At 37.5% G+C, this 27,058-nt stretch overlaps 1 protein-coding gene across 3 annotated transcripts; it reads right to left on the bottom strand.

Annotated features, from left to right (window-relative positions):
* Positions 1-551: 551 nt before the first annotated feature.
* LOC121234334 (lon protease homolog 2, peroxisomal-like) lies at positions 552-26,992 on the bottom strand. Of its 3 annotated transcripts, none has more exons than XR_005934370.1 (18): positions 26,723-26,992; positions 26,018-26,133; positions 25,799-25,907; positions 25,501-25,670; positions 24,225-24,316; positions 16,568-16,747; positions 16,380-16,463; positions 14,348-14,475; positions 7,393-7,594; positions 7,083-7,289; positions 5,859-5,989; positions 5,024-5,237; positions 4,487-4,816; positions 3,595-3,789; positions 2,474-2,719; positions 1,484-1,585; positions 821-1,186; positions 552-613 (listed from the first exon to the last, which is right to left on the bottom strand). XR_005934370.1 is itself a non-coding variant. In XM_041130239.1 (17 exons), exons 1-17 carry the CDS (start codon positions 26,827-26,829, stop codon positions 1,103-1,105), a joined length of 2,697 nt encoding a protein of 898 aa, XP_040986173.1. In that variant the 5' UTR covers positions 26,830-26,992; the 3' UTR covers positions 667-1,102. The 3 variants fall into 3 exon arrangements, 1 of the variants encoding a protein (XP_040986173.1); XR_005934371.1 differs by having other exon boundaries at positions 552-601; XM_041130239.1 differs by lacking the exon at positions 552-613 and having other exon boundaries at positions 667-1,186.
* Positions 26,993-27,058: the final 66 nt, after the last annotated feature.

Here is a 27,058-nt window from a genome sequence, read left to right as displayed (position 1 = left end):
CTTGAACTTGTTATTAACCAAGCCTCAAAGACGTTTTCACTTGATCGTTCAGAACGTACCACAAAGTACTACGTTTATTTATAGCCCAAAAGATGCATATGTGATTTGGTCTAGAAGGGAAAATATCATAATATATATATATATATATATTTATATGTAAGAGGAAAATCTCCCAATTATAGAAATGGAAGTCGGGAATCGAATTCATAATAGGACCCTACTCTTTTATAAGATGCCATGCCACCACTAGGACTCGAACCGAGATGCTCTAGCACTGCTTTCTAAGAGCAGCCTGTCTACCGATTTCAATGATGTTTCATAAAATCAAACGAACTAGACACATTTCTGTGACCAGATAACAGTACATGTCTACTAGCGTTCACTGCATTTGAGTCTCCTCAATCCCTCTGAAACTGAGCAGCCATCTTAGGTCCTGATGCTCCTTTAATAAGAACCCTCATACAGGGCCTGCTGCCTCCATAAACAGCTTTAATTTCAATGTTCCTCATAGCTTGGCTTCCCATTTCAGCCCATGGCCCATTTTTTTATGAAAAAAAGTATAGTATACTTGGATGCAAATTATATTTGTCTACCACCCAGCCTGCAGCGAAAGCTAACACAAAAGGCTAGATCACAACGTGAAAACAGTTGCAGATCCCTCCAGAATGAAGAGGAAATATGAAATCTTTTAATAGGAACAAATGAATCGTATAGCAAGTACTCTCTTGCTTAAATAAAAGCTATATACACAGTAAGGAATCAATTAATTTATGATTACAGCGGGAAACAGTGTTAAAATAGAAAGCAGGCAGATGCTCACACACAATAATCAGAGATTAATTATTTGAGAGGAGATAGTAGTACATTGGAAGAATTCCATCCAAAGCCCCGAAAGAAACACCGATCATTGAGTCTCTCCACATCAAGTTAGAATTCCCTTCTGCTAGAGTCTGATGTAGTCGAGTTAATTTTCCGGTCCCCAATTACCAAAGGCAGCTGCATGCTGAACAGGAGGGAATCTTGTGGGCCAAAAGATGTGGCCATAGCACAGAAATTTCATCACCAGCGATTTTGTTTCCTTAAACATGCCCTGAGGGTCCTGTCATAACTTTGAGTGTTGTCTCCAAGGGCACCCATCTTCAAAAGCCTGCTCCAACACATCTTCCATTTGCTTAGCAAGTAGTATCTGCAAAAAGCAGGATACAGGCATTACTCATTCATATGTTTTCATACAACAAACACAAAGACCTAATTTGATACAACAAATTATGATTAATGCATGCAAGTTTTGGGGCATAATTTATTGCCTTCCAAAAGTTTATATAAATGTAATATCCTTCTTGCATGCACTCATACGCTATTTCTCAAGTTAAGGACCAAATAATTAAAACTGGAAAATGCATTCCCACGATGATGTGTGTTTTGATTCACACATGCAGTAAAACTTGAAGATGACAACTGGCCAAAATGAAAACAAGATTACCTCCATATTGGCAAGAACTTCAGTTGGTACTTCAACCAAGTCTTTCAAATTTCTCTCTGGCAGGATAACTCTCTTGACACCACAACGGTGTGCTGCCAAAATCTGCAGTGTATTCAAATAAGTAATTAGAAAAATGAACTTCGGTTATACAAAGATTTGTTTCAACTCATTGACTACAAACACAAACACCTATATATTTCTATGCATGTACATATGTCTATAGGGATGTATGTCTCTACAGTTTTTGCCGTTAAGTTCCATAGGCAAGAGATCTAATTCCATTGAGAAGGGGGAAAAAAGTCTTCATTCAAGTTTATGACAAATGACATCATCTCATACGGATAGATATAGATGTGTGTGTATATATAGGTACATATGTACATATGTATGTTTGTATACATGAGTTTCTAAAGTTCATTTTCACACATGGTGTACAACAATAAGCTTTGAATTATCAACGGTCACCTGTGCAGTCCCCCAAGCCATGCTTTCACAATGAGCACGTGTCAGACATGCACATGGGGCATAAGGTGATGTATGCATAGAATGAACGAACATGTATTCATTAGATGTCTACAAGCTATTTCACATTGATTAAACTTCATGCGTCTCATTTCAAGGAACTCTGAAAGTTGAAACAAATTTTGCATTTTACACATAATCTCCGATTGTTATGAAAAGAAATTCAAACCACTGAGCTATCTTATGACTAAAAGAAAACGCAATGAATTTACATCTTCCCTACTTATCAAAAAATTTACATCTTCCCAACTGCTTGGGTGGATGATGGTTAAAAAACCTTTGCAGAAGAAACAGACCTGACACAAGTAATTTGACTGAGACATCATTACGTGCCGTTCAATAGTGTGGATCATATAAAATGAAAAAAGAAAAGGTCCAACAACAAGTAATAAAGACCAGGATATTACACGAGTTTCCCCCTTTGGAAATGAGAATAAAAGGATATGAAAGGCATGGAGTAACAAATACCTTATCCTTGACACCTCCAACAGGTAGGACAAGACCCCTTAAAGTCATCTCTCCAGTCATTGCCGTATCTGCTCTCATTCTTTTCTGACTGAATAGTGAAACCAGTGCTGTTACCAAAGTCACACCTGCTGAAGGTCCATCTTTAGGGACAGCCCCAGCAGGAAAATGTATATGAACATCCCGGCCCTCCAAGAGACTGATTCCTTCAGAAGCTGCTAATTTAAGATCGGTCGCCCTAGCTCTTACCTAAGAAAAATGAGAAAAAGTTCGAATGTCCATAATTTTAAACAACCATTTGAATGAGTAGGAAACAGGTTGCTTATCAGTCAAACAGAATTTCATAAGTACAATCCGCAATCAGAGACTACAGTGCACATGGACACATGCTACCGTTTAACACTATATTTGGTTCACAGCAAGAGAAGGGGTTGAGCAGGGATGTTTTTTTTTTTTATTTTCTTCCTTTTTCTGGTTGTGGGCAAGGGGAAGGGGGGATTACAAATGTTCATTAGTAGTCATCAGTTATCTCTAGGTAATAAATTTCAGAAGCGTACACAATTGTGAGATAGGAAAAACGGCAGGATGCCAAAATATATCTAAGCAGTCACTAAGTTCAGTGAAACAGCCATACATGTGGAACCCCCAAAGCTTCAGGAAATAAGCTGTTCAGTGGATATTGCCAGTGGTAAATTAAACAAAAAAATGAAGGGGGAATAGTTTTTGCTCATCTCTCAAAACAAAATGACAATAATCTGAGAATATAATATTTTTATGATGATAAAGAGAAGGAAAACTTCTGCAAAATCAGTTAGAGATGTTATTTGAGAAATTTACACTAGATGCAATTGATCTTGAAGAGTATCAATTTGGATTCTTCAAAAACTCACCTATTATACGGTTATATTTACATATATATATATATATATATATATATATTATATTTACATTGGTTATCATAGCTTATGAAAACACATACTTTGGTTATTATAATTAATTCGAACATCGGATATATATAAATAATCAATCAAAACAGTTTAAGAGCACTCGAAAGGAAGAACAACAAGACTGATAGCTGGTTAGGAACTAAATAATTTACAATGCAAGTCAGAAGAATAGATTACCCATGTTAGTGCTATTTGTGCTGATTCTTTGATAACATCACCGAGTTGCCCAGTGAGATGTAATTCTCCCTTTCCCACCGTAGCTGTAGCCTCTACAAACTGGACCTCTCCACCAAACGCAGTCCAAACAAGCCCAACAGATACCCCAGGAGTCGCAACCCTCTCTGCTGCTTCTCTATCATCAAACCTTGGAGGCTGCATTACAGTACGAACAAACCCAAATGCTATTTAGAAATCAAGAAAATCCAAAAGTAGTTTATAGCTTCTGGACTGCATTAAACATGATGTGCACATGCCTATATCAACAGAATAGGGCATGATATGACCCAGAGCAGCAGAGAAAAATAATGCTCTAACATATCTTTTTAGCTACAAGAATTTTTCTTCAATCCTGTGTTGAGGTAAATTATATACCACACCAGCTAATAACGGTTTTTAGACACCAAACACATTCTACAGGCCACAGGAACAAAGATGAACCACCTATATGCCCACAATGCATTTCCCATCCTTCAATAAATGTTTTCCTCCAAACATAAGCCTTTTTATAATTTATTAAACGTTGCAAAATACAGATTAAAATTTTTTTATACCCAAAAGAAGGTTACCTAAGCAGCCATCTAAGTTTAATGATCTTCAAATTGAGCCTGCTGCAAAGACTCATCATCATCAAGAACAACTTCAAAGTGAAGTTGCAGCAATAAGGACTTAGAATACCCATCCACACAGTTCAGACCAGTCCAACGGTGCATGATCCAGTTTGAATGTGATACAAATTGACTGACTAGTTATGAGTTCTACAAAAATCTAACTTAACCCAAACATGAAGTATTTTAATGATGGAAAAAGAAAGGAACAAAAAAAAAAATTGAAACAATGATAAGATCATTACCCCCAGTACTTTTTCCAGCATAGCCTCATCCACAACCAAGGGTGAAGCAATCCTAAATGCACTTGATATCTCATGATTATTTACAGCCATTGGAATGACCTCCATTTCCACTTCACCTCCATCAGCAAGCCGGTTTTCCAGCAGTGGCGAAGCAAGCCGGTTTTCCAGCAGTGGTGAAGCAAGCCGGTGCACATCTTTGCTTAGCGGGACAGCTTGCTCCTGCTCTGCAACTCTCACTGCCGCTGCACGAGCCAAGGCAGCCAAGTTCCTTTCGAGATTCCTGACACCAGCCTCTCTGGTGTACCGCTGAATGACATGTTTCACCATAGCCTACCACAACAGAATGCTATTGATAACATATACAGTAGAGAAGTCTACGGAACCAAACAGAGACTGTAAAAGATGATAATGGTATACAATATGATCTTGTAAAATAAAAAAGCTGCTGCTTTTTCATTCTGAAATAAGATGTGATAATCATGGGAGTAAAATTTTTAACCTCCATGTTACTCGATAACTATATAATGAGTTAATTACCTCTGGAATTTGAAGTAACTCAGAACTCAACCCATGCTGCTCCAGAACTCTGGGAATTAAATGTCGCATGGCTATTTTAAGCTTTTCTTCAGGTGTATATCCAGGCAACTCAATGACTTCCATCCTGTCTAAGAGTGGTGGAGGTATAGGCTGCAGCCTATTTGCAGTTGCCACAAAAACCACCTTTGAAAGGTCAAATGGAACATTCAAATAGCTATGGACATTCAGTTAAGGAATCGTAAATACTGTACAACAATAAGGCTTTATAGTGTGGCAATGCTTTCAGCACATCTATAGTCTATATGATGCATCACTGTAGAATTTACATAGTTTTTTCTTTTTAATGTCCATAAAATTTACATGGTTAATTTTGTCGTACACTATATCTAACATTTTAATCGTCTCATGAGTTCTAACTTTTTTAGCAGTTCTATAACATGATACCCTGTATTGAGATTAGTAGCAAGGCAATATCAAGCAAAAAGAAATTGTCAAAAATCATAATGGCAGTTGAAAACTACAAAAAAGATTGGGCAAAAGTGCCGTTTTAGGTTTGTACCAACAGATCCGTAAAACATTTTTTTTTTTTATAAGTAACAGATCCGTAAAAAATTAGTCACCAAAGTCGCAATTGGAGATCACACAATATTTGTAAGACATATTCAAGGGTTGGAAAGCAAGATTACATTTTTTTTCAATCTGACCTATTATCAGGTCACTGAAAAAATGTAAAAGCAAGATTACATTTTCTCAGTGACCTGATAATAGGTCAGATTCAAATAAAAATATACACAGCTAGCTACTCATAAGAAAAGCGCCACAGAAAATAGGATACTGATCATTAAATGCATTGTTCTGTTCTGGATCAAGAACCTCCAGTAGAGCTGAAGCCGGATCCCCACGCACATCAGAACCTGTTTTGTCAATCTCATCCAGCAGCATGACCGGATTACAAACTGCTACTCTCTAAAACAAAAAAAGAATAAGAAAAATTTCTGTCTAAGTCAATCTCATTAAATTGAGATTATTAAATAAAAGAAGGAAAAAACAAAACTGAATGGTAAATCATCACTCTGCATGGTAAAAACCATCACATATAGACACCTTGCAGCTCGATGCCCAGAACTATACATGGTCCAAAGACAGGATCTACTTATCCTCATTAAACTGTCAAATCCAGATAACTTGTTCATATAGAACAGCTCCAATGCCAAACTAAACCAGGTTTTCATATGGCACATGGATGTATTACTCTAAGCTGTATAATTCCAAATATTGAAAAACTAAACAATCTATCTGTAGATGATACAAATCTGAACAACCCATTTCATTCCTCAGCAGTTTCCAAAGAAAAGTTTCTTCGACCGAGTTGTAAGCCCCTCTGGGCCCTGTCAATCCTTGACATGTAAATAAGGGTGCAACAACTTTCCTCCATGGTTGTACGAATAGAAATAGAGAAGTAAGGATACCTTCATGGCTACACATATCCTATTGCCTGTATGACTAGACATGATATTTACAGTAGGCATTTACAACCTCTAAACTGAAAGAGGAAAAAAACTAAGGCTTGACGATCAATGTATAAATCAGAGCTGACAACAATTACAATGAATGAACAAGGTTGAGTATGAAGATCACTAACTAGAGAGAACAAAGCTCATTTACCCATTCAGTAGTTCTAGAGTTTTCCGAGGGTGAATGTGCTACACATTTATCAGTACTTCCATAACGATCAGCTGCTTGTATACTTTGCACAATCCTACATTGCCAAATAAATAAAATCTGGGCATTCTTCAATCTAAACCATCTGCATTATATCTTTCTAAAGGTTGGGAGGATGAACCTAGTCCTAATTTGAAGATGTTGACTCACTGCAGTTTTTCTTCTTCTTTTATTTTGGTGGATTTCCTTATTTTTATGTAAATTTTCTCAATGCTGTAGGCCCACTTATAATTTAGAAACAGACAATTAAATTTCCTCAAACCATTGCAGGCATATGATTAAGCATAAAATAAGTAGCAAGAAGTCCAGGATACTATTCGACTTAAAAGAAAATTACCTTTAAGCCATCAATCAGACGCCCAGGCATGCTACCAATGTATGTTCTCCTATGCCCTCTAATATCAGCCTCGTCCTTAACACCACCAAGTGATATGCGTATAAACTTTCTGCCCAAAGCAGCAGCAATAGATGAAGCCAAAGATGTTTTCCCAACACCTGGTGGGCCAACAAAGCACAATACTGGACCTCTTGCATCTGGTTTAAGCTGCAACCACCCCCCAAAAAAATCATTCCAAATAACCATCAAATTCAAGAAGAACTTCAAGCCTTAAAACACTCATGACAACAAGACTTCGATGATTGTTAACCTTGCGAACAGCTAGATATTCAATAATCCTTTGCTTGACCTTGACTAAACCATAATGGTCGCTATCAAGATGTTCTTTTGCAGCTTTCAGATCCAACTCATGTTCTTCACTGGCCTTTTGCCAGGGCAGATCGGCTAGAAGCTCCAAGTAAACACGTGAACTATTATACCCAGGCTGCTGAGGTTGCATCTTTTTAAGCCGCCTGAGATTTAAAAAAGAAATGGAGAAAAAATTGAAAGTCTGACACTTCTGACACGGGCATGCTTAATGAGTGAAAATTTTGAGCTGTTTTGTATTGGGTTTTGTCAAAGTTAGGAAAGAGTAATTTGGGAAAAACAATTATGCGTTTTGAATTGGGGTTTGTGAAAATGGGTAGGTAGATTTGAGAAGTTGTTTGGATGAAATTTTTGTAAGTTTTTTGGGAAATTGTAATGGTTTCTGTGTTTCTTTGTTTTTTTTCTTGAAAAACCTACGCCAATGATTAGATGAAATTGTTTTTTGAGAACTAGAAATCTTTTTTTGATGTCTAAAAGATGTTGGATTAAAATTGATTTGTTCTTTGAAAAAATTAAAAAATATATTGGAAACCAAACATGGCCTTAGTTTCTATAAGTTGAAATATGAGAACTGTGTCACTTATCAAAGAAGAGACGGTATGTGAATATAGAGACAAAAGTAAAAAAACATCAGGAATTTTTTTTTTTTTTTTTTTTTTTTTTTTTTTTTTTTTTTATCGGTAAACAAATTTTTATTGATCAAAAGAGAGACATAGAGTGTCCAAGTATACGGGACATATACATGACATCAGGAATTAAGCAGAGCTAATCATACCAGGTCCTTTAGATATGGTATCTTATGATATTTCAAAAACTTAAGATCCCTTACAAAAATTCAATTACTAAATCAAGCTTACCAAACCATCCCAAGGAAAGTAGGCAAATCTTTCTTGAGTGAGAAACAGATGTGAGCAATGTAAATTTAAACATAACCATTAACTAAAATTATTTTCATTACATCTTGAGGTAGCTGACAATTATAGGTTCTCAACCAATATAGACTAGTAAATTGTTCAGTATGATGCTTGCATAGTAAGTGGAACTTCATAAAGAACTAAGTAGTGTGTTGTTGGAAATTTCTCTCTTTCATAGGGGCGAGCTAGACTCCAAATATCTGACCCAACAGGATACCAGCCAAAATCAGTCAGTTACCAACAATTGCAGGTCAACATTAGTTATGCAAGCCAAAACACCAAAGCTGTTGATTCATTCATCAAAATTTTGACGAATTCTGACCCAACCAGCACCTTACAAGAAGTACCCTTCTTAGTCTTTCTCTTCTCATTTCGAACAAACAGAGACCACCTTCCAACTTCTTCTTTTGTGCCAAGCTCACTATCAGATCCAAACCCTCCCTCCCTCCTTATGACGAACCACCAACTAAACTTATCCTACAAAGTCACATTGGCATTGGTGCCCTCACAGCCTTCCACAACATCTGGCTCCTGAAACAGCTCTCTCTCACCTTCATGGCATTTCAATCTCTCTTACTAATTCTCATCACTCACTTTCACAACCTGTCAAGGCCCCAATCTATGGTGATTGAGCTTGTGAAACATCACCAATATGTGAAGGGTGTCACTTACATCTCTAGCTCAATGTCAATCTGTGAATTCCCCAATCCAAGATCCAGCAGTTCAAAAGCACCTCCTAGTGTTGCCACCACTCATCGAGATGGTGAATCCACTACTTTGCATGCTCCAAGCTGACTCCCCCGCCTCCCACTGGATCAAGGTAGACAACCACCAGGTTCAACCATCAAGGTATGTTTGCCCATCTCATAATTTAAAGTTGAAGATCAATGCTACATAGGGTCAATACTAGCAACAGCTAACAATGGGAAGAATTGGCCGGAATCCTTAGTTGGTGGGAATTACCAAGTTGTATAGGGGGAGACTTCAATGTATCTCGTTTCCCGAGTGAACGGTCAGGTACAACCCACATCACTCCCGCTATGAGGGAATTCTCTAGTTTTATTTCAGAACAAGAGTTAATGGATATTCCACTAATGGGAGGCTTATATACTTGGTCCAACACTCGAGATATCCCTTGGTCGAGAATCGATAGATTCTTGTTAACTTCAGATTGAGAATCACACTTTCCTGAAGTTATTCAAAGACGATTACCTAGAGTTTGTTCCGACCACTTCCCTATCCTTTTGGATTGTGGAGGCATCCAAGGAGGCAGAAGGTATTTCAAATTTGAAAATATGTGGCTTAAATCTGATGGTTTTGTAGACAGGGTCAGGCAATGGTGGTCTTCGTATGAATTTCAAGGATCTCCAAGCTACATTCTAGCAAGGAAACTAAAAGCGCTGAAATATGACTTGAAGTTATGGAATGAACAAGTGTTTGGCAATATTATATTACAGCGACGTTCCCTTACGGAGGAGTTACAAGGCCTGGAGGGGGAGGAGGAGGCAAGAATTCTGAACGAAGCTGAAAAAGTTCGCAAGAGACAGTTAGTTACAGATCTTGAACGAGTATTACTAATGGAAGAGACCTCTTGGAGACAGAAATCTAGGGCTTTATGGCTTAAGGAGGGAGATAGATGCACAAAATTCTTTCACAGGGTGGCTAATTCGCGTTGGAGGATCAACGCTATAGATACTTTAATGGTTGATGATGTAGTTTTTTTGGATCAGCCAAGTATTGAGGAGCACATGGGACAATATTATGAACATCTCCTAACCGAACAACAATCTTGGAGACCGTTAGTAGATGGGTTGACTTTCTCAGCTTTAGATCAAGAGGGTGCGGAGTGGTTGGAGAGGCCCTTTGAAGATGATGAAGTATGCAAATTTGTTCGTGGCATGGCTAGTGATAAGGCCCCTGGCCCTAATGGTTTTACCATGGGTTTCTTCCAAACTTGTTGGGAAGTGATCAAAGGTGACCTTATGCGGGTCTTTCAAGAGTTTCATTTTTATGCTAGTTTTGAAAGAAGCCTTAATGCCACCTTCTTAGCACTCATACCAAAAAAGGTGGGGTCAGTGGATGTTCGTGATTATCGTCCTATTAGCCTTGTGACTGGGATATATAAGATTCTCTCCAAAGTGCTAGCAAACCGATTGAGTACGGTGATGGAGAAGTTAATCTCGAAGCCACAAAACGCATTTGTTAAAGGTAGACAAATCCTTGACTCGGTTCTAATTGCAAATGAGGTGTTGGACGGACGTCTCAAATCTCGGGAACCTGGGTTAATCTGCAAACTAGACATGGAAAAAGCCTATGATCATGTCAACTGGAAATTTCTGCTCTATTTACTTGAAAGATGTGGTTTTGGAGAGAGATGGAGGAAATGGATAGAGTTTTGTATCTCAACAGCTCGATTCTCTATCTTGGTGAACGGTTCTCCAGTGGGCTTCTTTAACTCCTCTCGTGGGTTGAGACAGGGAGACCCGCTATCGCCATTACTCTTCCTATTTGTCATGGAAGCCCTCAGTAAGATGATTGTAGGTCTTGTGGAAGGCGGCTCTCTCCACGGTTTCCCGGTGGGGAATGGTTCTCTTAATATTTCTCATTTGTTGTTTGCTGATGACACTCTTATATTCTGTGGAGCAAATCTTGGGCATATCCAATCTTTGAGGGCTCTACTTCTTTGTTTTGAAATCGTTTCGGGTTTGAAAGTTAATTTGGCAAAGTCTGAGATGGTGCCAGTGGGTAATGCTCCTGATGTGGCAACTCTAGCCTCTCTCTTGGGGTGTAAGGTATCTTTTCTACCTCTTCAGTACCTTGGATTACCATTGGGTGCCTCCTTCAAATCAAAGCAGATTTGAGATCTAGTGGTTGAAAAAGTAGAGCGTAGGCTGGCATCTTGGAAGAAGTATTTATCGAAAGATGGTAGGCTTACATTGATTAAAAGTACTCTCTCTAACCTACCCACCTATTTTTTATCATTGTTCCCACTCCCAGCAAAGATTGCCAACCGTATTGAGAAATTACAACGTGATTTCTTGTGGAGTGGTTTGGAGGATGAGTTCAAGTTCCATCTGGTCAATTGGAACACGGTATGCATTCCAATTTCTGGGGGTGGTTTGGGTATTCATAATTTGATGAAATTCAATCAAGCTTTATTGGGTAAATAGCTGTGGCGGTACCAACAAGAACGGGGGTTTTTGTGGAAGTCTGTTATTGATGCACAGGTTGGGGAAGCATGGGGTGGTTGGTGCTCGAATGAGGTACGTGGTTCACATGGGGTAGGGTTGTGGAAAAACATTAGGAAGGGTTGGGAGATTTTTAGGAGACAGACACATACTGTTGTGGGCAATGGCTCTCGCGTCAGATTTTGGCATGATAAATGGTGTGGTGAAAGTTGTCTCAAAGACACCTTTCCCACTATTTTTGAGTTAGCACGAGTAAAGGATGCAGCGATAGCTGACCTTTTGACTTTTTCTAATGGCTCCCCTCAATGGAATGTGGACTTCACTAGGGCAGCCCAAGATTGGGAGTTGGAGGTTATTTCAGACTTCTATGCAGCTTTGTATTCAGTACGTATGACTGAGGGTATGATGGATAGGATATTTTGGAGCCCTTCCAAAAAAGGTAAATTTACGGTCCAATCATTTCACAAAGTTTTATCAGACCGGGGTAGGCTCTCATTCCCATGAAAGAGCATCTGGCAGACCAAAACTCCTTCAAAAGCAGCTTTTTTTGTTTGGACAGCAGCTTTGGACAAAATTCTCACCACGAATAATCTCAGGAGACGTCGATTAATGGTATTAGACTGATGTTATATGTGCAAGAAATATGGTGAATCTGTTGATCATTTGTTTCTACATTGCGAGGTGGCTAGGACTCTTTGGGATGATTTTTATACAGGACTTGGTTTATCATGGGTTATGCCCGGCAGATTGTTGGACTTTCTAGCATGCTGGAGAGGCCTTCGAGGAAATACACAAGTTGCAGTAATATGGAAAATGGTCCCTATATGTATGTGTTGGTGTATTTGGCGGGAGCAAAATGATAGAAGCTTTGAAAACCAAGAGAGAACAATGGAGGAGCTGAAAGTTTGTTTCTTTAAAACATTGTTTTCTTGGGCGGGGGCTATTGTTTGTAATGGACTTAATGTCCATGATTTTCTTCTTTCAATTGTAAATTATAGATAGATATTTCTCATCTTCCTGTGTACTTGGGCTTTGCCTATTATTATGAATAAAACGTCTTGATTACTTATAAAAAAAAAAAAAAACAGCTAACAATGGGCCCAAACAGGCCAAGATAAAACCAAAACTCTACCCAAACCAACTAACGGACCGACAATTTACCAGCAGCAATTTTTTTTTAAAAGTAAAATAACAATTTATTGAAAGAAGTAAATAGGCATAGTCCGAGTACACAGAAGGTAAACAAGCAGCATATACCTAATTAAAATATTAGGAGCTAGAAAGTGATACAAGAATATCATTTAAGCAAGCTCCATTAGAAACACAAGATGAGTTCCAAAGAAATAAATTATGGAAGAAGAAACTTCTAAGCTCATCTAGAGAACGCTCCTTATCTTCAAAACTTCGACCATTCCTTTCAATCCAAAGAGACCACATGATGCATAGAGGAATCATTCTCCATACACCTGCAATAAGTGAATTGGTCTTACACCCTTGCCAACAAGCAAATAAATCAACCACCCGCTTGGGCATCACCCAAGTAATACCCATTCTATTAAAGATCTCCACCCATAGCATCCTTGCCATCTCACAATGAAGTAAAAGGTGATCCACTGACTCCCCACTCTTCTTACACATATAACACCAATCCATTACGACAAGACCCTGCTTCCTCAAATTATCCAAACTCAAGTTTTCCCTAGAGATGCAGTCCAACCAAAGAAAGCAATCTTTGGTGGCACCTCACTTTTCCAAATACACTTCCAAGGGAACAAAGAATAATTTTGACTTGACAAAGATCGTACAGTAAACTTCCTACTCCCTGTCCAAAGCATCCTATCCACCATATTATTACCAGCAGCAATTTGTGGCGATGCAATTTGTTCATCTCATCTTCATCATGGCCCTATTGGTTCAGTCTGGGAGGACATTTCCAATGGTCTACACCATCAGTTCGACAATTAGAAACAGCCATAAGTTAACATGACCATAGTGTTTAGGCCTACCCTTTCATTTTCTCCTCTTGATGTCACTTGAAGATTTACAAAGCAACAAGATAATAAATAAAAAGGAGGAGAGCTCCTTAATGACAAGGAAATGGAGAAAGTACCTATAAAAGCTATTTATGATAGCTTGGCTCTAGAGGAGCATCACAATCCTGCCACAAGATCACTCTATAAAGGCCTAATGTCTCCCCAGAATTGACTGATTACAATATCCTAGATGATGAAAGTATACAATTAATGATGTTCAAAAGAGAGTTGTGCCGAATTGCGATATGCACAATGAAAGGCCATGTTTGGTTAGCTTTTTTTTCAAAATTCTTCAAAAAAAAAAAAAAAACAACTCCAATCCAAACATCTTCCAATCTCAAAAACCTTTTCTATTCAACTTTTAATCCAACCATTTGCATAGATTTCAGTGAAGTAAAATACACAAAAACCAAAATAATTTCTACAAAACCAAAACAAAAACTACCCCAAAAAAATTTAGCCAAACAACTTTTCAATGTTACCCATCCCCTCTTACAAACCCCAAGACAAAACATATTTCAAAAAAAAATTATATATTTAAATTTTCCTATCTACTTTCACAAAATCCAATAAGCAATACATCTCAAAAAAATTCTCAAAATTTCTCTCAACCAAACACACCCAAAGACTGTAGTCAAAGCTCAACTAATTAATATGCATGGCCTGAAACGAATCTACTACTTTTATTGCCACACTGTAACGTTATTTGGTCCCTTGTCAGAAGACTAAAGTCCTCTTTATACACATTTCTTCATAGATCATACCTTAGCTCCCTCTGTGCATGCTTCCAGATATTTGAAGGCATTCCTGCACTTTGCATCTTTCTCTCCAAGGCAGCCACGTCATCCTCATCATCATCATTGTCACCAAGCTCCTCTTTTATAGCTCTCATCTGGAATATGTTTCGGATGAAGTAGCCAAAATAGAGGAATAATTAGGGCAGATAAAGAAAAGTAACAATATAAATATTTTCTACTGCAGAACTAAAGATAAACAAATACAAAATAGAAATGTTAATAACAACAATGATAAAATAAAATAAGCCAAAAATGCGAGGTTGCAACATACTGAAGGGGATAAGTTTAAGTTACTCTTCTCTTGTGTCCTCTGTAAGTATCAGTGGTCTTGATTGCAATCTTTCGTCAAGAGAAAGTTCATTCAAGCTTTCTGATTACGGTACAGGGCCCCACTAAACTGTCAACAAATGGCTTTTGGCCTGGGATCTCATGAAAGTGCACTTACTTTCCTTTTAACTAAGCCTTCCCGCTCTACTTGAAAACATCCTTTATCAGAAATCTCAATATCACACAGGTTTTTAGTTTTGCTCGATCAATCGAGAAAAAGAAGGTCCACAGGTAATCAACTATCAGATACATGTGTCACACATACCTATGAAAAATGGAACAATACTGACTTTAAGTAGGCATGTAAGAATTTTGTCCGGATGGAAAAACCAACCAGACTGACCGGTTTCAATTGGTCTGGACCGGACTGGTAGTTATATAAATTGAAAGCAAGTAATTATATAATTTTCTTCTAACCTAATTGTTTATGCTTAGATTATATAAAATATTAAATGTTATGAATTTTAAGATAGGCTATTAACTATTAATTATTGATGATACACATGCTATTAACATTATTAATTTAGAACACTTAATTAAAAACTTAATAGTTAAGTATATACATAGTAAGAAAACTTAGACTAAATCTCTCACTTAATTACTTTTTTTTATCATTTTATACAATTTTTTGTCAAAAACTTGAACAAAAAAGGGGGAAAAGTAGCCCGGACCAAAATACACCAATAAGACTGACCAAACAGAACCAAAGTGGTCCAGTGCAGTCTTAATGCCTTGACAGTCTGGTTCGGTCTTTTGGTGGACCAAAAGAATCGCTCCAGTCCAAATTCTCCTCCAAGATCGATCGGGCTGGACAAATTACACCTCTAACTGTCAGCTTTCATCTTTCAAAGTCCATTTCTTTTTTTTTCAAGAGTTAAATACTAAACTTAAATTAATATCATTTAGAAAACAAAAAATTAGAAAAAAAAAATAGAAAAAAAAATGGGCAATCCTCAAGCATTGCCTGAGCCCACTCAAGCGTGCGCCACACCTAGATCACACCTAGGCAACGTCTGGGTTGTGCGACCCAAGTAGTGCCTGGGCATAACCTACAGTATCCCACCTAGATGGAAAGTCCCAAGCCTTTTTTATTTTTTCTAATATTTTGAAATAATATTATTAATTTTTATTTTTTTTCATTTTTACACATGGCACCAATCATTGGTGCTGACATGGCATTTTAAAATGTACCAAGGGAGGGACTAAAATGATCAAAATTAAAAGCATAGGGAGCAAAAAGTTCAAAACTAGAATATAGGAACCAATCTGTCCCAAGGGTAACCAATAGGGATTATTTTAGTATTTAACTATATTCTTAGCAAGTAAGGCAAATGCTGAAAAGTAAGTTTGATACATGTATCTGATAATTGGATGTGTGCCTTAAGAGATATGGGAACTCTTATGACTATATATTTTTCCTAAAACTTCTATATGGGGAAAACCTTCACCCATATTAAGACATTAATAATAATGACTAAAAAATAAAGTCGAAATAAAATTATCCTGCAACCGTTATGGGGATGGGCACTGTGAGGTAACTTCCATTAAGAAATGTTGGCACAAAACTAGGGAGTGTGGGGGGCACAACCTTGTAGATTTTCACATATATTCTTTCCACTCCCATGTCTGCATTTGAAAAACAAACTAAAACCATAATTTCATGAGAGCTAACCTGCTGACGCAAAAGGAATTCTTTCTGTGATTTTGATAACTGTCCCTCGACCTTCTGTGTAATCTTCTCTGCCACACGTATTGACTGTCACAAGTAACCATTATCGTGACTAAAAAAAGCTGAAGGAAGCGTCAAAGTGACCAGGATGCAAAGGCACAAGATGTCAACCACAAATGAGTGAAGAGTACCTGTAAATGCCTATCAACTAATTCAATAGCTTTTGAAAGCCTTACTTTCAGATCAACTGAATCCAACATGGATAGTTGCTCTTCAAAACTTATCTCAAAGCTGGCAACAAAGATATCAGCCAATTTGTGAACAGGAACTGTCTCCAAAAGAACTTTTGTCCTTCCTTCTGTTTTTTGTTTCTATGAGCGGATATAAAGACATGAATTATTGACAGATAGAATAATAACATAAATGTACATGCAGGAAATAACAAGATGATACTTTTTCCAACTTTGAGAAAAGAGAAGTGCTACATGCACTTCTAATTTTATGTACAAGCCTAATTTTTTTATTTTTCTTTCGAAATTCAAATTTCATAATTCTCATTATATTAATAGTTGACAAGTGGAGAAGTTTTTTGTAAGTTTTTTTTTAAGTACAATTAGCATTTATCTTGAGCAAAATCAGGAATCTTACTGAATACATCATACAGTCAATAAATCAACCAAGAGTATAAATACATGCATATTTGTGTGTGCGCGCGTGTGCGCGTACCAGCCAAGAGTATCTACATTTTCCATTGTCAATGCTTCTCCTATTGCTGTCAACATCCAGCAAAGAAAAAAATCATGGAAACCAAAAGATAATTGGCCCAAGGTCTTGTGCTCCCCAGCCTCCATAGATGGTTTAGGTATAAGTTGATTACATTCCAACCAAACCCTATTGAGGAACTGGCTATGGTGGCAATGCCAGCAAAAGAGAGCCTCTGGAGAGCAGTTAATCATCTCGTAAATCTCATTTGCCGATGGTGATAGACACAAAGATGGTAGTGTTTGGGGTAGATGGAGCTCTAATGAGGTGAATGAGGTTTTTGAGATTGGACTATGTATAAACATAAAAAAAAAGGTTGAGAAAGATTTCCCAGCACAGCAGATATGAGGTTGGAGTTAGATCCATGAAAAAATTATGGTATGATATGTGGTGTGGAGATCAAAATCTTAAAATTTCTTCTCCGGATTAAGGATTAAGGATTCATAGGCGGTAGATAATTTACAGCTTTCATACAGTTCCCCTCGATGGGAGATGGACCTATATAAACACATTCTATGCTCGGGTGTATTCTGCTTGCTTGAGACAAGACGGGTTAGACAAAGTGCATTGGGCCATATACAAGAGAGGAATGGTCTAAGTTGAATGGTTCTGTAATACATTGATTCCTTACAATAGTATCACTTTCCACGGAAGTGCATCTTGAGGGACAAGGTCGGTCCCCTTGAGAGCGGCTTTCTTTATTTGAATGGCTACACCAGGGAAAACCCTTATCTTGGTGAACTAAAGTAAGAGACTTCTTGTGGTAATCATGGGGTGCTGCATGTATAAAGGGCGTGGGAAAACCACCGATCATCACTTACTCCATTGTGAGATAGCTAGTACTTTGTGGAAAGATGTTTCGGTCCTTTTAGGCGACTGGGTGAGATGCCTAGATGGGTGGTATACCAATCAGCATGCTAGAAAGAACATTCGAGAACTACCGCATGGATATTTGGTAGAAAATGATTCAAATCTATTTAATGCGGTGCATACAGAGAGAAAGATATGATCAGAGCTTTGAAGGCAGCACGAGAACAATGGAGTATTTCAAGGCTTTCTTTAATAAATTTTACTATAATGGTTGGCCAATTATGTTTCTTTAGCTGTAACTTCCAAATTTGTCCGAGTCTCGTTAATTTCTCCATTTAGGTATATCTGATGTATTCTCCAAGTGTGCTTGGATAGTTCTTCTGTTTCACTCATTAATAAAGCTTATCTTACTCATAAGAAAAATACCCACATGGATCTCTAGCTTTAGCTCCTTGAATTTTCAGGACTTCTTTACCTTCTCTGTTTTGGTATATCTGATGCATACTCCTTGTGCGCTTGGATAGTTTTGCTTTGCTCATTAATAGAGCTCATCTTACTTAGAAAAGAAAATTACTCCACCAAACAATAGATCAACCGGTGATGACATGTTGGAAAGTTTCCAAAAATCTGCCTAGTCAACTCTGCTGTATTCTAGGAGATATTGGCTGTAAATGTGTGAATATTCTAGGAGATTTAGTTTCCTTAGAAGTTAGCATTTAATTTATTCTTTCCTTTTTTTTTCTTCAGCTGTAATCTATATATATTGCCTTGTACCTATATTACGAATTAAATGAGAATAATTCCTACAAATTACTCTCTCATTCTAGATGGTATCAAAAGCAAGGTTCCTTTTCTGATTCATCTAAAAACCCTATTCCCTCTGGCAGCTCAAATCAGCCCCTAATATCTTGGGTTTTTCTTCCTTCTTCATCTTTGCCTTTCTCTTATGTTGCTGTCAAGCCTTTTTACCATAGTTGATACTTCAAACAAGGCCAAATCCAAAAAAAAAAAAAAAAACCAAAACCAAAACCTACTCATTCTGAACCCTACTCTGTCCAAATCACAAACATACGACTGAATGAGGCTAACTTCCTACGATGGTCACAATCAGTCAGGATGTATATTCGAGGGAGAGGGAAGATAGGGTACTTGACTGGTGAAACCAAGGAGCCCGAGAGAACAGACCCATCCTATGCTGTATGGGATGCAGAAAATTTCAGAGTGATGGCGTGGCTTGTGAATGCTATGGATGAAGAAATTAGTGCCAACTACATGTGCTATTCGACTACAAAGGAGCTCTGGGACAATGTTAGTCAGATGTATTCTGACCTTGGAAATTACTCTCAGATATATGAATTGTAGCAGAAAATCAGCAATACTCACCAAGGAGAAGGCAGTGTGACCAGGTATTTCAATGTTCTTAAGGGACTTTGGCAGGATTTAGACTTATTTAATGATTATGAATGGAAAAATTCTGATGATTGCAATCATAATAAGAAGATGGTGGAGAATGCCAGAATTTTTAAATTCTTGGCTGGACTTAATGATGAATTTGATGAAGTTAGAGGAAGGATTCTAAGGAGACAGCCATTACCTCCACTTGGAGAGGTATTTTCTGAGGTGCGAAGAGAAGATTGTCGTCGGAATGTCATGATGAAAAAAAAATGAGGATGAAACTATGGAAAACTCTGCATTAGTTGCTGCCAACCCTGCTCCTTATTGTGCTACTAGCACATATATGTCCACTGCCAATATTTCTACACAACGGTCCTATTCTAACCAAAGGAGGTTTGAAGATAAGCCTCGGATATGGTGTGATTATTGCAATAAATCACGCCACACTAAAGAGACTTGTTGGAAACTCAATGGAAAGCTTGCAAACTGGAAGAGCAGCAAATCTAGAACCTCTGGCAGCAACTATATAGCCCCTAGAGCCACTGAAGCAAAGGCTAATTTCCTAAGTGCTGAGCAGGTGGACCTATCAATGGACAGCTTTACTGTCCATATTTGTTTCCTTATTTATTTCCTTGATTTACTCTTCTGTACAATTAGCATAATATTTGACAGATTGTATAGGGATACAATTAGCATATACTTATTTTCTTTCCATGTATAGAACTCTTGTACAATTTACATAATAAACCGAGATCACAAGGCCAATTGATTCGGCCATTCATACATAACTTTGACTTAATTTGACAGGATCATCGTCTTCAATTGCTGAAATCCACTCCTACATCCGGTCCTCATACTGGTTCCTTGGCCCAAACAAGTGATACCCCCTAGTACCTACTCTTGTAGCTTAACTCTTGCACCATGGATTATTGATTCTGGTGCATCCGACCATATGACTAGTACTTCACAATTTTTTCAATCTTATTACCCTTGTTCTGATAATAAAAAAGTTAGAATTGCAGATGGAAGTTTCTCATCCATTGCAGGAACAGGTTCTGTCCAAATCTCTAACAAAATTGAACTAAAATCTATCATTCATGTTCCTAAACTTGCTTGTAATTTGATGTCTGTTAGTAAACTCTCACGGGATTCTAATTGTAGTGTCATATTCTTAGATTCCCATTATGAATTTCAGAACCAACTCTCGGGGAGGATGATTGGCAATGCTAGGATGATTGATGGACTCTATTATTTTAATGAGACCCTATTCAACATTAAACAAGTTCAGGGTTTGAGTAGTAGTAGTACTAGTTCAATGCATGTACGAGAACAAATTATGCTTTGGCATCTTAGACTTGGACATCCTAGCTTTCTCTATCTAAAACATATGTTTCCCAGCTTATTTAAAATTGTTGATTGCAACTCTCTTCATTGCGATACTTGTCATTTATCCAAGAGTCATCGGAACACTTATCAATCAAAAGGTTATCATGCTTCAAAACCTTTATATTTAATTCATAGTAATGTTTGGGGTCCCTTAAAAATCACTACTGCATTTGGAAAAAAATGGTTTGTGGCGTTTATTGACGATCATACACAATTGTGTTGGGTGTATTTGATGAGTGATAAATCTAAAGTTGAAAAATTATTCAAGGATTTTTATCATATGGTTGAAAATCAGTTCCAAACACAAATCAGTATTCTAAGAACTGATAATAGTACTGAATACTTTACAAATGTTTAGGAACTTTTTTGTCAGCCAAAGGTATTCAACATCAATCTACTTGTCGTAACACCCCACAACAAAATGGTATTGCGGAGAGGAAAAATCGTCATTTATTAGAGGTTGCATGTGCCCTAATGTTTTATATGCATGTTCCTAAATATTTATGGAGTGATGCTATTTTGACTGCTTGTTATCTCATTAATAGGATGTCTACTCGTGTTTTAAAATACATCACTCCTTTAGCCTCCTAAAGGAGCTTTTCACTACTTGTCGAGTAACATCAGATTTAGAACTAAAAGTTTTTGGGTGCACTATTTTTGTTCATATACCAACCCATCTTCGGTCCAAACTTGACCCTAGGGCAGAAAAATGTGTTTTCCTCTGATATGCTCCTAATAAGAGAGGGTACAAATGTTTTAACCCTATTACAAAGAAAACTCACATCAATATGGATGTCTTTTTCCTTGAAAAATAGCCTTACTTTAGTCATAACTATCTTCAGGGGGAGAAAGAGAAAAGTGAAGATGAGTTCTGGTAAACTTCTAAATCTTTTTCCTAATGTTTTCATTGACATTGACATGAACATCCATATTCCTTTAAAAGGTCCGGAAACAGAAAATTTATCTAGTGAAAATAATGGAATTTCGAGTACCTGTACAAGGCATAAGTGATTCACAACCAAAGGAAGAAATACTACCAGATATTACCTCATCTGAACTTCATGTTTATACTAGAAGAAGAGATCGTCAGAATAATAGAAATCCTTCTTCCAATCCGGAGCAAAGCCAATCATCATCACTTCTACAAGTTGGTCCTTCCAATACACCAGGTAACTCTTCCACTCCTGCTCCTTTTAAAGACAATTTTGCTGATCTAGACTTACCTATAGCCCTTAGGAAAGGAGTTAACCTGCACCACACATCCTATTGCCAAACATTTATCCTATCATTGACTCTCTGATATTCATAAGGCCTTTACATCCAATATTTCTCACTTGTTTATTCCAAGAACTATTCAGGAAGCCTTGGATCACCCGGAATGGAGATTGGTTGTTCATGAAGAGATGAATGCACTAATTGCTAATGGCACTTGGGAAATTGGTGATCTACCAAAGGGGAAGAAGACTGTGGGCTGTAAATGGGTATTTACAATCAAATTCAAGGTTGATAGTAGTGTAGAGAAGTACAAAGCAAGACTTGTGGCAAAGGGGTTCACTCAAACATATGGAATTGACTACCAGGAAACTTTTGCTCCTATAGCCAAGATGAACTCAATCCGTGTGTTACTATCCCTAGCAATCCATTCCAACTGGCCCATGTATCAATTAGATGTGAAGAATGCCTTCTTAAATGGAGACCTAGAAGAGGAAGTTTTTATGGATCTACCACCAGGATTTGAAGGCAAAGAAGGCAAAGGGAAGGTGTGCAGATTGAGGAAGTCTTTGTATGGACTCAAGCAATCTCCTAGAGCTAGGTTTGAACGCTTTGGGAAGGTGATAAAGAGTCACGGCTACTGCCAAGGTCAAGCTGACCACACTATGTTCTATAAACACACTGGTGGAGGCAAAGTAGCTATACTTATTGTCTATGTTGATGATATTATTCTGACAGGGGATGACAACAATGAAATTTGCAGATTAAAGAAGATTCTTGCTAAGGTGTTTGAAATCAAAAACTTAGGTAACTTGAAATATTTTCTTGGCATGGAGTTTGCAAGGTCAAAGAAAGGTATATTTGTTTCCTAACGAAAATATGTTCTTGATTTACTTGGAAAAACAGGTTTATTAGGGTGTAAAGCTACAAAATCACCTATAGAGCCGAATCTAAAGACTCCAACCAACTAAACCTGAAGAAGTAATCAATAGAGAACAATACCAAAGATTGGTAGGGAAACTCCTGTATCTATCTCACACACGGCCTGACATAGCCTTTGCAACAAGTGTGGAAAGCCAGTTTATGCACTCACCAGGACCTGAACATTTTGATGTATACAAAATCCTAAGGTACCTAAAGGGAACTCTAGGTAAAGGCTTATTGTTTGGAGGTTATGGGAGTTTACAAGTTGAAATATACATTGATGCAGATTGGGCTAGAAGTGTCACTGATAGAAGATCAACTTCTGGCTATTACACATTTGTTAGAGGAAATTTAGTAACATGGCGCAGCAAGAAACAGAATGTGGTGGCAAGGAGTAGTGCAGATGCTGAGTTTAGGGTTGTTGCTCTTGGAATTTGTGAAGCATTGCGGATTAAAAGATTGCTGGAAGAGTTGAAAGTTACTAGTTCATTACCAATGAAACTGTATTGTGATAATAAAGTTGCAATAGTTATTGCTCACAATCCAGTTCTTCATGACAAAACAAAACATGTGGAGGTAGACAAGCATTTTATCAAGTAAAAAATAGATAGTGGGGTAATCTGTTTGCCCTATATTTCTACAGCTGAGCAAGTAGCAGACATACTTACAAAGGGGCTTCCTAAGAAACAGTTTGAAAACTTAATCAACAAGCTAGCTATGGAAGACATCTTCAAACCAGCTTGAGGGGGAGTGTTGGAAAGTTTCCAAAAATCTGCCTAGTCAACTCTGCTATATTCTAGGAGATATTGGCAATAAATGTGTGAATATTCTAGGAGATTTAGTTTCCTTAGAAGTTAGTATTTAATTTATTCTTTCCTACTTTATTCTTTCCTTTTTTTTTTCTTCAGCTGCAATCTATATATACTCCTTGTACCTATATTACGAATTTAATGAGAATAATTCCTACAAATTACTTTCTCATTCTAGATGACAGGATCACGCATTATTCATGATAATTTCATTACACGGTAAGCAAAATTCATAAAAAGAAGGGAGTCTTGTGAAAAACTAGATACCATATAAAAGATCCCAAACATCAGATTTAGTACAAGAGATATCTGTCATCACAATTCATAAGCTGCTAATGATAATACCAATATCTTAAAAATTTCCAAAAACACAAAATCAGGATAAACATTATCATGGAGAGTAACTGCTTCCAGAAGATTCCCCTGAGCATGCTTTTAGGATTATACAATTATATAACACAACCAAAAGAGAAATATTCACAGACATTTGCAAATTTCACTCTCAACAGAGTTTCCAGAGATGTGAAAAAGAATCTAGCCAAAAGTCTACCTGCTCAAGAATAGAAATCAACTCTGTGGCAGCTGCTTTAAATTGACGAGACAATGTCATGAAATCTGGATCTTGCCCCACTTGCTCCATCTCTAGTTAAGATTTCAGCATTCGAAAGGAATTCAGCATTCCAGCAGACAAATAATAGTGATCTCATCAGAAGCTTAAAAAATTTTGTGACTGGGAATAAAAGCATAAACTGCACAGTGGAATCTAAACAAGAAGTGAAGTAGGCAGGATATACTGCACAAATCACCCATCCTAAACAGTAAGCAGCTAGCATCTTAAAAAATTTTCATGTAAAACCATGAGTAAAGAAACATACTGTATATTAACAATTTGAAAACCCCTTTTCTAATCTATGTTTCATGTTTGGACGTCCGAGTATAGAGTTAGAAACGGTCAGGATTGGGGAAGGCCTTATTGGGTTAGACAAGGGAACAATTCTGTTCCAATTATCTGTCAGTATGTCAGGATGCTCTTGATATCCAATGCTAGCCTACTTCCTAATAGTTTAGTCTTTTGGGACGGATGGTTTCCAACATTTAGAACCAGTTTGTAGAAATTGGTCTTGTATTCCAAATAGGGGGAACCTCCCTTGTCAAATTCTATTATAAATATTTGTCTATTGCAAATTCTGATCCTGATCCTATTCCTGTTTCAGGGTCCATGTAAAGTTTGGGCATGCACATGAAGGGAATTAGGATGTTGGTGTGCACTTGATATGCATAGACGCCATGTGTCCAGATAGTTTAAACTTATTGACGCCTAGCTAGCCTTTAATTTGTGACCATATATGAACTCAAAGCGAAATTCTTCCTTTAAACCACGACTAAAGAATCATAATGTTTGCAACAGTCAGCTTTAGGGCCGACGCTAGTGTGTCACATTCATATGCAATTATTAAGTTTATGAAATGATTTAACATATTATCAAAGTGATGATCGTTAATTCAAACTCCAACTCCATTCTATACTAATTAATAGTCGAATTCACCTCTTCTATTCAAACTTTTATAATGATTGGTGATTAATACACAATATCAACAAGTGTGTGTGTGAGTAATTGCGCGCTTGCATTTGCACACTAGAAAGATTATTATGGATGCCAGGAAAAATAAAAGTAACAACACATTACTTATGTGTTAAACTTGATTTTAACCATCAATTTAACAGCCAAAAATTAAGCATAGGAATAAAACCAGGAAAATAAAAGTTAAAAAACAAGAGATTGCTAAATATTATTATCTTTTATCTCTTGTGAAACAAAAACTTACCAGCCTTTGTCATTTCAAGAGGAGATATCCGTGCAGTGTAATACGTTCCTCTGGTGCTAAGTTCCTGGACACTGAATCTGCACAAACCTTCAAGAACGACTATGTATGTAACTCTACCGCTTGGCTTCTCCACTCCTCTTGACAAATGTAAAGCACGAGCTGCGACTCCCTGAGAAATACGATATCAAAGCACTATGAGCTCACAGTTCACATTCTGGTTTGTGTAAACACCTAGCTTTATCACAGTTAACCAAAACATTTCCAGTGCAGCACAAATATATGCCAAAGTGAACCATACCTGGTATGCCAATGCATATTTTCCTGCTGATTCTTGGCATCAAGCCTGTGAGAATCGGATGCGCCAACGTGAACTCTCGAGCTTCTCTCACCAGAATCACTTCCGACATCTAACAATTCAACAAATAAAAACAAAAAAAAACAAAGAAACATAATTGTTTGTCATCAAGCAACAGACGGACAAGTATGTACTCAAAGAATCAATGGATCAAAAGATCACCTTGAGATAGCACGGGGCCTATTGCTGTTGTTGTCTCGGCAGCATCACGAACTGGAAGAATACCAATCAACCCCTTCTCTTCCCGCTGCCACAGCTCTTGCTCCACCAATTTCACACTACATATATCAACACTCACATTAAGCGATATATCTATATATACATATATATGTTCCTCCACTCTGATTGCATAAAGAATGTGAGAAAATCTAAGAAAACTTGGCCAATCACAAAAAATCCTCGTTGAAATTAGAATTTTTAAGTTTCACGTTTTCTTTCTATCTCCAATCACTGCCGAGCAATCAAAATCAGAATTACCGCATATCTCAACGACAGGGTTTCAAATACAGAAAATCAAACAATCGACTATTGAGAAGTGCTTTTCACCAGGGAAAAAAAAAAAAGGAAAACCATGACCACCATTTGATTTCCGAGAAACCCAAAGGAAAAGAAAACGAACCCAAAAAATTAAAAGAAGTTGACTTCGAAGCCGATTAGTTGTGTTACGCCCAGCTTACCGAAGCTGGAGGTCTCGGTTTCCTCAAGTTCCCACTCGACAAAGAAAAAGTTTGAATCATCGACAATCTAGTTTTTCCAGAAGTTCCCTCAGCAACCAAACGGAAAGTATAATAAAAAAAATAAAAATTTTAAGCTGAACATAAATCCAGCGGAGAAATTTGAAAGCAAAAAAAGAGAGAGGGAGGGAACCTGCTGGGTGAAGTGCATCGAATCCGAATGATGGCGCCAGGCAAGAGAACCTTGTTACGGAAGGGAAGGATGCCGAGGCGACTCGGGAGCTCTACCGACTCAGCCATGTTTGCAGCTCAGGACAGACTAGAGAGAAGAAAAGAGGAAAATGGAAGCTGGGGGTACGTAACGAAACCGCGTTGAGTTGGTTGAAGAAACAAAGTAGAACCTAAATAAACAAGCTTTTTCGATTTTTGTGCACAATTTATACTCAATTTGCCGTCAACCCCCTTGTCTTTTAAGGGTATATCCATTTACCCCTCCACTTTGAGCTTTTTTTTTTTTTTTTCTTCTCTC

Source organism: Juglans microcarpa x Juglans regia, chromosome 6D (genome assembly GCF_004785595.1).
Source record: "Juglans microcarpa x Juglans regia isolate MS1-56 chromosome 6D, Jm3101_v1.0, whole genome shotgun sequence".
NCBI classification, from domain to species: domain Eukaryota; kingdom Viridiplantae; phylum Streptophyta; class Magnoliopsida; order Fagales; family Juglandaceae; genus Juglans; species Juglans microcarpa x Juglans regia.
Note: the sequence above shows the minus strand (reverse complement) of the source record. Positions and strands in the feature narration are given on the sequence as shown.